Raw genomic sequence first — 12,291 nt, 5'->3', positions numbered from 1 at the left:
AATAATTAATTACATACGTTGTTTTGTTTGTTTGTATTTATACATTCATTATAAAATTACTTTCTTAATCACTCCTTTGCTCCGTATCGAAAAAATGTTGAAAATCACGAAAAAATTAATTATTGAACTTGAGAGGAATTTGCTAAATTAATAGTTTTTCTTTACAGAAAGACTTGTTCCCAGTTAAACTTTCTGTTGTGATTACGATTACCCTTTTCCACGAAAAATTTTCTCCCGTTTCTTCGTATTCTGAGTTACTCCGTCATAATCTTCGGAATTACGTAATATTTTACTTGTATAACCGTTATTTATCCGTACATTGAAGAAAACAAATTTTTTTCACTTTTGTTTGTAAACAATAGCTGTTACTTTATTATTAGAAAAGAACACGTTCAAGGCTTACAATCATACATTATTTTACAGACAGTTATAATTTTGCGTTGTTTGCTTCATTTTAGTGAGGTGATGTTTGATTCCTCAAACGAAGCTTGAAAGATGTTGAAATTATTTAATTAGTCAGCAACCAGTATTCCAGGTTCTACTGGTCTAGTAACCGATTGTTAAATTGCATTTACAATTTAGCACTTGGCATTCGATTACTTCATTTTTTCCCCTTTAGACAACATTCTGAAATAAAGTCTTCAGTAACCGAATCATGTTTCACTGTATTGCTTCTACTTTGTTCAATTAGAACAAATAATGAAACATAACAATCTTTTAAAAGGCATGCACGTTCGTCGGTCAACTCCGAGAATTACACTCTGAAATACACATCTATTTCAATTTTTTTTCTTTCGAATAGTTTGTTCCAAATAAAAAAATTTGAATCTTTTTGTAGCCTAGGTTACCCACTCTTCTGATCATTTAAAACTTTCTCGATGCTTCACTTGGCTATATATATTCGTTTACGTTAGCATTTAAATAATTATCGTTGTTTTAGTGTACAAAAATTAGTTGCTCTCTGGAATGGGTGTTTCTAAAATTCTTGGACCATACAGCAGGACGTAAGCACAATGCCAATCACCACCTCCACTCAGTTTCAACACATCCTCGCTTGTTACAGCGCTGACCACGTCGTCATCGCATTTCAACCATGTATCACCTTTTTGACGGACCCATGCTACATAATGGCCACTACTGCTTGATCGACCTCTGTGTGTCAGAACCGCTTGAAGCGTGTAGTACCCACTATTGTTTGAGCCCAAGTCTGAAAATTGGGAAGACACTTTTTAAGTTATTGCAGCTGGCGAGTGTTTTTAATTTTCACGCTTCTTTGTTTTCAGATTTTTTAAACTTGGCAGGAAAATCGAATATACCCAAAATTCTGTTCAAGTTAAAGTTCTGTCAATGATGACCATGTAACTTACCATCTGCAAACCAATACGGTTCCTGTTTTACGTTTTTTTTAATCGAGTCACCCATGTCCTTCTTGTCTTTAACGGACCTTTGTTCTTCCAATAAACTATCTTCGTGTTCCTTGAATCGATCACGCATCGGCGTCAGCTTACTCTGTAATTCACTGGAGCATAATTCAAAAGCATCAAAATCTAGAGGAAATTTAACATCCTTCAAAATCTTGGCGTTGATCGCTTCCTTTTCTTTGTAGTAAAAACGGACAAATTGTACAGTTAAGTAGGCCGGAAGTCTGCTGATCTTGGACTGAAAATATTGTATACGTTAATCTTGTTAGTCAAATATAAAATAAAATCGTGACGGAATTTCTATTCTCAAGATTTCAGTAATTCTGGTATCTTCACTCACTGTTTTTGTGTATACAGCATCCCGGTTCAACGTTGGTGATAGTTTCGTGATCTGCTCTTGCATTTTGGATCTCAATCCGGAGTGCATGTATTTGACATCAGTAGAAATAAAACAACTAAGTTGCAAAAAGTCCTCTTTGCCCTTTGTCGGAGGTTCATCCTCTGATTCGACGCATTTTAACTCTGTGTCGAATGTACCGCCAAAATATTGTTCAATAACGGATCGCTGTTTGCTAGAACTTTGGGCACCATCTTCAGATGTCAACGCACCATCCTATAAATAAGGATAAAACATTATTAACATATGGGACATTTTAATGTGATCATTGGGTTATTTGAAAGAATTACATTGTTGTGAAATGAAAATGTACCTTAGCTGGCAGTTTTTGTTGCAACATTCTCACTAGCTCTGTCCAGCATTCGCTAGCATCCTGTTGTTGGAATCCTCCGTGTTCAGATTTTTCAGCAAATCTAGGGAAGGCCAGATGCAACGTTTGGACCAAGACCAATGGTGGTAGCGAAGATCCTTTATCCATCGTTTCGTACAGGTCCCTTAACGCTGCAGTTATGCTCTGAGCAGGGACCAAAGATGAGCTACCAGCTGTAGCGAGGCCACCAGAAAACTTTTTCAGAGCTTCTCGCAGTTCTGGAACTGTCTTCAAACACTGTACAGTCGCATTCAGGTAACACGTATTGCCAAGATTAGTTAATCCAGCTGGCAGGTCCAAGGCTGTCGCCAATTCTGATTCGTTCATATCCTCCAAAAATAAAGGCTTTTCCGTCGGCTCAATTGGAACATCTTCCTCTTTCGACCCCATCATTAAAACAGTTACGCCCTGTTTCAAAAGAGGCCCAACGAGCATAAGAATTTAGTAACATGTAATGAATCATCTATGGTACAACAATATAAAGCTAGCCGAAAATGAAATGCGACATAGAAAGGACAAGTAAACAAGAGTGTTGCAATTGATACAAACTGGTACTTTTTGAAAGATTAATAGTGTAGTTAAAAAGGTTTAAATTGGAAAGAGTTCTTACGTCTTTAAGCTTCATGTTTCCCCAGTCTTCATCCTTCAAACTGGTTCCCTTTAGCATAACCTTTTGTCTCTCCGGTTGAACACCGGTAAGCGCAAAAAGCTGAGCTTTGAAGAGCATCGGTTCTTCATCAGTGTTGACTTCGACATTAGGAAAAAGTTCTTTGCCCCATTTAACTTTGACTGCAAGTATTGAAAAAGAATGAATACAATACGGTGTCGGAAAATTTTTACAAGCCGCTTATAGGTTAGATTTTCTTGTTTTAATAATGTGTTCATTTCACGCGACTTACTGGTGTACAACGGCATTTTTAATATATCGCCGTAAACGGGAATGTGAACGACGATTTGTAGGTACTCGGGTAAAATATTTTGTACAACCTCCGAATCACGATATTTGAATGCAAATAAAATGCAAAGTCAGTTGCATACCCCGCGAGTCGCAGTCAGTCACAGTCCATCCGTGCGCACTTGAGACTGCGCAACCGGCTACGTTTTTAAATAAAATAGAGTGAGGTTTAATTGTGGTTTAATTTCGAAGAAATATTATCGGATTCATTTGCGATGAAAAAGATTCACCGCGCGGTAATATTTGCGGTATGATTGAAAACGTATGGTCATTTAATCGTAATACAAAAACAATCGAAATATCGTGCAAGAAAGTGGAATACCAACAACAGACTGAGTGACTGGCAAATTTAAGTTGAATTGAGAAATGCTTCGTCTATGTGCATGCCTATAATTAGCGAGGGTTTGCCCAATAATGCTTTCTTTGTTTGATCTTTGAATTTTTTACTTAATATAAGACAAGTGATTAGTTGTAAGATGTATACCAGAAAATAAAACGCTGATAACAAAATATTTATTAAAATTATTAAAATTATGAATCAGAAATATACAATTAATACGGTTGTATAATCTACATACTCGATAACGATTTCTACCTTTTCATTGAAATATCTGATCAATTACGGGTGGATATAATATTCAGCATTTTTTATGCCATTACTGTCTTATTACATTATAACAATATGTATAACAATAAGAACACAACGACTTGACATTCACTTTCATCTAATATATCGTACTCGTAACTACACTTTAAAAATTAATCTTTGTCAACATATAGGGTTTGATATTCTTCCAATTAACGGAATCTCCCTCAGTTTTACGTTCAATAAGAGTATCATCTGTATAACATTTCGCACTCCATACATTGTCGCACATGAATTCAATCTATGGCACTATATAATACATGATACATAATTCATCCTCTCTGTAGACGTGCTCTAAGTAGTACAAGTATTGCAGTTGAATTCAGTGTCATATACGCGTGTAAGACATTTTCTTCTTCAATTCATATAATCACTTTAGATTCTCAAAACGCCAAGACCAGCTTGTTCCATTATCAATACAACCAGTCAATGTGCTTGATTGAATACTTTGCACCATTCTGACTTAATATAAATTTACGAACAGGGCCGAAGCGATGCCCAATACAAGATTACTAAGCCCAGACTCGAAGCGTTGCATCCCAGCTTCCCGTCGAGAGTGCTGTACCATCGGGTGAGATACGTAAACAAGAAACACGATTTTCGTGACCGTAGAGCAGCGCGACTCTCTGGCACTTAAGGGTGTCCCAAGCATTAACAGTGTAGTCATTATATCCAGCGAAAAGAAGACGACCGCTGATGCTGAGATCTACCGCATTGGCACCAAAAATAATACTTTCTTTCGCATAAACAGCAACTTCCTTGTCTGCTCGTAAATCGAATAGTCGACAGGTAGCATCGTCGGAACCTGTTGCCACTGCATCGCCGCTTGGATGAAACCGGACCTGAAACGTAACGCATATGACAGTAAGATCTGTTAATCATGTGAAACTCATAAACAGAAAGTGTGTGTAAAATTTGTATCACAATGTACCGAATTAACGTCTGAACGATGTCCCTGAAAGCTTTGCACACATTGTCCACTTCTCATGTCCCATATGAGTACCATTTTGTCACAGCTACCAGAAACAAAAGTATTTCCCGTTTCACTGGGAGCCAAATCTAGAGACATAACGTCACCAGAATGTCCATGAAAATTTTGTAGCAGCTGTCCACTTTCCACATCCCATAGAGCGCATGTGCTGTCCCCGCTACCAGTCAGAATTTGCTGATCACTATTAGGAAACGCACAGCACGACATGTACGAGGTATGAGTACCGACTGTTTTCTTCCGCGCAGAAACATCATCCTCTAAACTGAGCGGGTATACCGTTACTTTGTTATCAAGGCCCCTGGAAAAAATGCAAAATCTGATAAACCCTTGTAACGTCTCTGTGGTAAAAATGACGCGCAAATTTACCAGGCCATTGCCAGCAGTCAAGTCTTTAGAAAATTAATTCAACTTTGTGTTCGAGTATTGACGATTTTGTACACGAGTAATCTTGGATTTTGCCAATAGCCTTAATAAAACTCGGTTTTCCAAATGTTTCATTGTTACCTACCCACAAGCTACAAGAGTACCGCTAGGGGCATATGCGCAAGCCATTACCCAGGTTGTAGGCATGGTTACCGCATGTTCTTTATTCGTAGTAAATGCGTCCCATATTATCATTTTTCCATCCTGCGTATCAAGGAAATCGTTTATATATATTTATGGATTACAGCTGAATTCTTCAAAGTATGCATTGGTTTATAACAGCAGCAATTCGAACCTGTGAAGAAGAAACGATGTGTCGCTTGTCTGGAGACCAGTCTGAGCATAAAACTTTAGCTTGATGCCCTTTCAGTATACGACGTGGCTTCACGTTCATACAATTTATAGATTCCAGTCTGTCCGCTACGGAGGCGACTAAAAAATACAAAATGTGACAGGTGAGCAATTGAATTAGTTTTTGTGTAAACACGCACAATTGTACTTGACAAAATGTGTATTATGGAGTTTGACAGATAGCAAATAATCGATTTATTGCAGTTTTTTACTGCTGATGAATATTTTTTGAAGTAATAAAATGTTTTAATCTGAGTTTATAATTACGTGTAACATCGTTTAGTTTTTGCCTCTCATCGTCGAGGCGTAATTTTAAAGTTTCCGCTTCCTTGGCTAAAGTTTCGATCTGTTCTAATTCAGTAGCAGAATCCATGCTTTCAGATTTTCCAATTATATCCTGGGCGTGTCCTGTCAGAAACACTAGTGAATCCTTAATGTTATCGCCGTCATAAATGAGGCAGAGAATACAGCACAAATTATTGTTTCCGTATAACCCGTGCCCCCTAATTGCCTTTCGTTTTTCAACTTTTTATTAACTATGGAACATTTTAAATCCTAGGAACTGTCAACAATATTAATCAATACATCGATAATAATAAAATTTGGCGCCGATGCGAGAAACCACACGAACAAACACGAACATTACCGAACACATGAACTGCCTACGAGATACCAATTTTGAAAATAAATCGATTTTTTCAACGCACGCAGAATGGAAAAGTTTCAACGTATCAGGTACTTCGAGATTAAAGATACCGTCTAATGCTTTTCATCGTCGCAACGCGTAAAAAGCCTCGAAAATACGACTAGAAATTAAAATACAATATCGACTATGTAACGCCATTTTTGTAGTCTCGACAACAAAGCTGATCTTCTATCACATTCAATTTAAAATTAACAGCTAAAATACGACAACTGTTATAGAAAACAAAACAGTCTGTGGAGAAGTATTTTAAATAATTTTTAACGAAAACTGAATCAAACCTAAAATAATTGTTTCCAAATATCGTGAGGAATAGCTGAAGGATTCCGAATTTTGGGTTCAAGTGTAGTTCCTGGTTCTGTCGCTGTTCGATATTTCCGGGACCGGAAGTCAAGGTAGGAGCAGTGGGGTTAGAACCGAAGGTTCCTTCTGCTCGCCCCTGTCTTGACCGTTCTCCATCTTTGGCTCCGTGGTACGGTCGACGGGCATCGAAGACAGAAATGGCTTTATTATCTCTACGTTTAGCTGCCTCCGCTGCGAGGCAGCTGCCTAACGCAACTGTTCAGGTACGTTGTCGATTGCCGGAATGAATTTTGTGTAAATAATATCGAATTGCACCTTATTTACGGCTCGTCTGTGCTAGCCGACATTTTTCACGGGTGTCGTAATATAATCGCACTTCATCTGTCTCTCCAATTTCCGCAATGCAGTGTTGCACTTACTATTGAATTAACAATAGTCGTACGATTAAGTTGAGACTGACTAAGATCAATCCGGTTGCCAATACCGTTCGCCGAACACGTTACACGTTAAATGCTATATTACATAAACAAGAATAAGTCGTTATGTAATAGTCATCGACCTCATCTGCAGTGACAAAATTTTTCTTGATAAAAAAAATTCTTTATTAACATTTACAGGTCAACTGGCCAATCATCGGATTTGCTGCTCGTAAATATCATGTATCATGCAGTCGTCGCTCTGCCGAGATCTCTTCCATCTTGGAGGAACGCATTCTTGGTGCTGCACCCAAAGTGAGTTTCTATCTGGTGATACCCTCAATCCCATGAAATATTTCGAGAAATTCCAAGATACCAGTTTATTCGTAAATTGTCTCAGAGAATTCTCAGAAGCAAAATTGGTATAAGATGTATATAATTTTTATCCATATATTTAGAGTTATCGAACTCTAGAACAGTTTCTAACTGAAATTTAAATTACAGACAGACTTGGAAGAAACTGGTCGTGTAATGAGTATTGGTGATGGTATTGCCCGTGTTTACGGTCTGAAGAACATCCAGGCTGATGAGATGGTGGAATTCTCCTCTGGTCTGAAGGGTATGGCCTTGAATTTGGAGCCTGACAACGTTGGTGTTGTAGTATTCGGTAATGATAGGCTGATCAAGGAAGGAGACGTCGTCAAGCGTACTGGAGCCATTGTTGACGTTCCTGTTGGAGAACAACTGCTAGGACGTGTAGTAGATGCTTTGGGTAACGCCATTGACGGCAAAGGAGCTATTGACGGCAAACTCCGTTTCCGTATTGGTACCAAAGCCCCTGGTATCATTCCCAGGTGATTGAGAATCAATGTATAAAATATAAGAATGTCAGCTGAAAAGGTTGAATAATTAAGATCACGGTTAAAGGGGATTGTCATGTAAAAAAATTTTAACCATTGACAACAATCCATACAAACGACTACTTATTTTCTATAATATGGTGATTCTCACTGAGTAATAATATGTTGATTGGAAATTTAACTTTGGGAAAGTTTAATTGTAACGTAAAATGACGGTCGAAATTCAGAAAGTATGAATTTATTTCATTTTCAGAGTTTCCGTACGTGAGCCTATGCAGACTGGAATTAAGGCTGTAGACTCGTTGGTACCAATTGGTCGAGGTCAGCGTGAGTTGATCATTGGTGACAGGCAGACCGGAAAGACTGCTCTGGCCATTGATACCATTATCAATCAACAACGATTCAATGCTGGTGCTGATGAGAAGAAGAAGTTGTATTGTATCTACGTCGCCATTGGTCAGAAGCGATCTACTGTCGCCCAGATTGTCAAGCGACTCACTGATGCCGGTGCAATCAATTACACCATTATTGTTTCTGCCACTGCTTCTGACGCCGCCCCACTCCAGTACTTGGCTCCATACTCTGGTTGCGCCATGGGAGAGTTCTTTAGGTATACATTGAAAATTGACTTTGTTTATAATGCAAAAGCTGGCGTTGGCACGAATTTTATGACTAAAATTCAGGATTTTCTTGAGGAAGAAGTTTCTGCAGTAAAAATTACTTTGTATTAACTGGAACTTGATACTTAGGGACAATGGAAAACACGCTCTGATCATCTACGACGATTTGTCGAAGCAAGCCGTTGCCTACCGTCAAATGTCTCTACTTCTGAGGAGACCCCCTGGCCGTGAGGCTTACCCTGGTGATGTATTCTACCTCCACTCCCGTCTCTTGGAGAGAGCAGCCAAGATGAGCGAGGCTCATGGCGGAGGCTCACTTACGGCTCTTCCAGTCATTGAAACTCAGGCTGGTGACGTATCTGCTTACATCCCAACCAATGTCATTTCCATCACTGACGGTCAAATCTTCTTGGAAACTGAATTGTTCTACAAGGGTATTCGCCCAGCCATCAACGTCGGTCTCTCCGTGTCCCGTGTAGGTTCTGCTGCGCAGACCAAGGCGATGAAACAGGTAATTTCAATTTAAAATGACTTCGGAAATAAGCAAGTAATCTAATGAAATTTGAAGCGTTTTCTAATCTTTGAATTAGTTATTACCAGACACATATTGTTCTGAAAAAATAGGTAGCCGGATCTATGAAGCTTGAGCTTGCGCAGTACCGTGAGGTGGCTGCTTTTGCCCAGTTTGGATCTGACTTGGACGCTGCAACCCAACAGCTGTTGAACCGAGGTGTCAGACTCACAGAACTGCTGAAACAGGGGCAATATGGTAAATTCGAGATTTCTTGTTTATGAAAGTTGTGTAATCTTGATAATAGTGTTCTTTAGAGAACGTTGCTTGGCGAACGAGAATGCCAATGGATTGAGATTGAAATAATGTAATATGATTTTCAGTACCCATGGCCATTGAAGAGCAGGTAGCAGTTATCTACTGTGGTGTCCGTGGATACCTAGACAAAATGGACCCAGCCAAAATCACTGCCTTTGAGAAGGAATTCCTCGCCCATATAAAGTAAATTGTTTAGAAGATGTTTTTGTAATTTATGTTCGTGGTTTAGCAGCTGATCCTACATCTGTATCATTCTTTATCGATGCATGGGTCAAGTGTAAAGAGTTACAGCGTTTTCATATTATGAATTCTTTTCTTTAGGGCGAGTGAAAAGGAATTGTTGGCGACCATCGCAAAGGAGAACCACATCAGTGAAGCTTCGGACGCGAAATTGAAGAAGATTGTCACAGACTTCCTGGCTTCTTTCGCCGCGTAGGTTAATATTCAACACCAGACATCAGTTCAAAGCCATCACTAGCTAAGTAACCACTCGTCTTAGGTTGCGCTCTGCAAATAACTGGTCCAGATACCGTGTACTTTTGTTCATTTTTTATATGAAAATACATGTTATTTGCGCCCTGTTGGCAGCCGGTATTAAGAGATTAGATTTGTAATATAACTGATCGAAAAAGGTTTAACGAGGAGCCAATCCTGCGAGAACCAAGTGAAGATACACAAGAATTTGATAAAAAAAAAATAATTCCACATTCGAACGATAGACAACACGATAGTCAAACAAATACATACTGTACGTTACATGTTGGACTTTAATAAAATGTAAAGTATCCACTATTGTTATATTTTCATTTACACTTACCTATTTATTCACAGTTCAGTATTACGTGAATGATTGTATTTTTGTCATAAGATAATAATCGGGAAATTTATAATTCGCAACTATAACATTTTATTTATACACTTTCCAAACATCGTTCAGATGTACATATATTACAATTCCTTCTCACTAGAAATGAGACGATGTACTGCAATTCTGGTATATGCTGGCATGAATTAATTATGTGGAGAAAGATCGCGTTGATACATAGTCACAGATCAATTTCACGATCAGTGATTAGATTTATCGAGTCAGTGCACTGTACAGTGATAATAAAATATTGCTTTTTATCATTTAGAAAGCTGTACCTTTTTAAGTTTTCTGTTAATAACTGGAATACTATCCAGTTGCTTAGTAACGATTCCAGTTATCACAGTACATTTGTTTTCTCGAATAGTGAACGCTTGTCCCTCCAAAAACGGCATTTTTCTCATTAACGTTAATCTTGCCTCTGCATGTTCTCCAGGCATCAGTAGCTCGGTACCATCGGGTAACTTGAGATCAACTCTGCATGTTATGTGCCAGGTGGAACTATACAATGGTTGAATATATCCTGAAGCCTATATGAAAATCAATCAAAATGTTAATTCAAATATGAATATATTAAAAATTTCAGCATTTTTACAATTGTAATTATTATTATTATTATTATTTTCTCACAATACCTGCATGGGTTTTTTCCGCCCACCTTCACGTTTGGTTAATAAATATATTTGGGCTGCATAGTGATTGCTTACAGACAGTGAGTTGGCTGCACACAGCAGCATGCCTGTTTGCACTCTGCTGATTTTAATGCCACGAATTAAGACTCCAACATTTTCTCCTGCTTTTGCTTCTAGAACACTTTGTTTGAAAATCTGAACAGAGGTTTAACATTCTTATAGTATCGTAAAATCTTAGCAAACTGTATCTACCGGTTTACCCTTTTGGTTTACCTGTATATCTCCAATAGTGGTCGGAATCTCCTCGTCAAAGCCGAGTAAATTGGCATTAGCGTTCTTTTTCAATGTTCCTTGTTTCAAAGTACCTACAACAACCGTACCTCTACCAGGAACTGTGAAAGCATTATCTATAGGTAAAATAAATGGTGATTTGTAATCTCGTGTAGGAGTCGTGATATAACTGTCTACAACATCAAGCAGCTTTCTGACAGAAGGAACTCCAAAATCTGACATATCTCCTTGGAGCGCTCGGAGTGCAGAGCCATATACGACAGGGCTATTAATTCCATCGAATCCAATATCTGTCAGCAATTCCCTGGTTTCAATCTCGACTAGCTCTAACATCTCCATATCTGCAATATCTGCCTAAACATGGAAAGTTCATTCTACATTTTGATACCATTTGAATTTTATTCAGGCATGTATATGAAATTTTTTGAACGCAGTTTTACCTTATTTACGAACACGACAATCTCTTTTATGCCAACTTGTTTAGCTAGAAGCAAGTGTTCTCGAGTCTGTGGCATTGTGCCATCAGTAGCTGCAACCACCAATATTGCACCATCCATTTGTGAAGCTCCGCTAATCATATTTTTTACAAAGTCTGAATGACCGGGACAATCGGTATGAGCATATCGCCTTGCTTTTGTCCTGTAGCCAACGTGCGCAATATTGATGGTTATACCCCTAGCCTTCTCTTCGGGTGCCTTATCTATCTCACCATAAGATACATATTTGGAATCGTCATTTTCGGAGGATAGAACCTTAGTTATAGCAGCTGTCAAAGTAGTTTTCCCATGATCTACGTGACCTATTGTTCCCACATTACAAATCGTCTCTGCATCGTCGGCGTTTTGGGTAAAGCGATGAGAGGTTATGCCGAACGTCGGACTTACATTTAATAACTTATTACCCAAAGTGTAAAACTTTTCCGAATACGATCTTCGCGCGTTTATCGATTTACCGGATAGAATAATACGGACTAAGTTATTGATTCCGCGCATGATGCCGTTATTTATTTTCCCAACATTTGAACAAGTTTAAGGTTAGTGAACCTTTCATTTTGTTGTTGACATCGTGCAGAACATAGAAATATATCGATAGAGTGGGGAAGGCCGGGAAAATCTGGCATCGCAGAACGCAAGTGCTATCTGTGAAGAGTCGCTGGAACCGGTTGATTTGTCGTTTATTTCGTTTCCGAAGCGTTATGTTTATTTAGTCTGTGGTTCG

General features: G+C 38.5%; 4 protein-coding genes and 1 long non-coding RNA gene across 5 annotated transcripts; 2 read left to right on the top strand and 3 right to left on the bottom strand.

The window, feature by feature from the left end:
- Positions 1 to 733: 733 nt before the first annotated feature.
- On the bottom strand, positions 734 to 3,254 carry LOC124183185 (ubiquitin carboxyl-terminal hydrolase 14). Its single transcript, XM_046571350.1, has 6 exons — positions 3,088 to 3,254; positions 2,799 to 2,977; positions 2,132 to 2,596; positions 1,762 to 2,034; positions 1,368 to 1,659; positions 734 to 1,207 (listed from the first exon to the last, which is right to left on the bottom strand). The coding sequence occupies exons 1-6, from the start codon at positions 3,101 to 3,103 to the stop codon at positions 951 to 953; spliced, it is 1,482 nt and encodes a 493-aa protein (XP_046427306.1). The 5' UTR covers positions 3,104 to 3,254; the 3' UTR covers positions 734 to 950.
- A 69-nt stretch (positions 3,255 to 3,323) lies between these two features.
- On the top strand, positions 3,324 to 6,209 carry LOC124183191. The gene is made up of 3 exons (XR_006870941.1): positions 3,324 to 3,391; positions 5,451 to 5,658; positions 6,114 to 6,209. It is a non-coding gene; the product is annotated as an uncharacterized LOC124183191 (long non-coding RNA).
- LOC124183187 (guanine nucleotide-binding protein subunit beta-5) lies at positions 3,634 to 6,161 on the bottom strand. The gene is made up of 5 exons (XM_046571352.1): positions 5,822 to 6,161; positions 5,499 to 5,635; positions 5,289 to 5,407; positions 4,721 to 5,078; positions 3,634 to 4,631 (listed from the first exon to the last, which is right to left on the bottom strand). The coding sequence occupies exons 1-5, from the start codon at positions 5,925 to 5,927 to the stop codon at positions 4,302 to 4,304; spliced, it is 1,050 nt and encodes a 349-aa protein (XP_046427308.1). The 5' UTR covers positions 5,928 to 6,161; the 3' UTR covers positions 3,634 to 4,301.
- Positions 6,210 to 6,662: 453 nt separating the features above from the next.
- LOC124183183 (ATP synthase subunit alpha, mitochondrial) lies at positions 6,663 to 10,077 on the top strand. Its single transcript, XM_046571341.1, has 8 exons — positions 6,663 to 6,823; positions 7,178 to 7,291; positions 7,481 to 7,830; positions 8,090 to 8,446; positions 8,586 to 8,967; positions 9,081 to 9,225; positions 9,351 to 9,468; positions 9,607 to 10,077. Exons 1-8 carry the CDS (start codon positions 6,758 to 6,760, stop codon positions 9,719 to 9,721), a joined length of 1,647 nt encoding a protein of 548 aa, XP_046427297.1. The 5' UTR covers positions 6,663 to 6,757; the 3' UTR covers positions 9,722 to 10,077.
- Positions 10,078 to 10,167: 90 nt separating this feature from the next.
- On the bottom strand, positions 10,168 to 12,184 carry LOC124183186 (elongation factor Tu-like). The gene is made up of 4 exons (XM_046571351.1): positions 11,514 to 12,184; positions 11,056 to 11,427; positions 10,786 to 10,977; positions 10,168 to 10,680 (listed from the first exon to the last, which is right to left on the bottom strand). The coding sequence occupies exons 1-4, from the start codon at positions 12,063 to 12,065 to the stop codon at positions 10,411 to 10,413; spliced, it is 1,386 nt and encodes a 461-aa protein (XP_046427307.1). The 5' UTR covers positions 12,066 to 12,184; the 3' UTR covers positions 10,168 to 10,410.
- Between the last annotated feature and the right edge of the window lie 107 nt (positions 12,185 to 12,291).

The sequence above is a fragment of the Neodiprion fabricii genome, chromosome 5, assembly GCF_021155785.1.
Source record: "Neodiprion fabricii isolate iyNeoFabr1 chromosome 5, iyNeoFabr1.1, whole genome shotgun sequence".
In the NCBI taxonomy this organism is placed as follows: domain Eukaryota; kingdom Metazoa; phylum Arthropoda; class Insecta; order Hymenoptera; family Diprionidae; genus Neodiprion; species Neodiprion fabricii.
The sequence above is the reverse complement of the archived record's forward strand: the minus strand, read 5'-3'. Positions and strand labels throughout refer to the sequence as shown.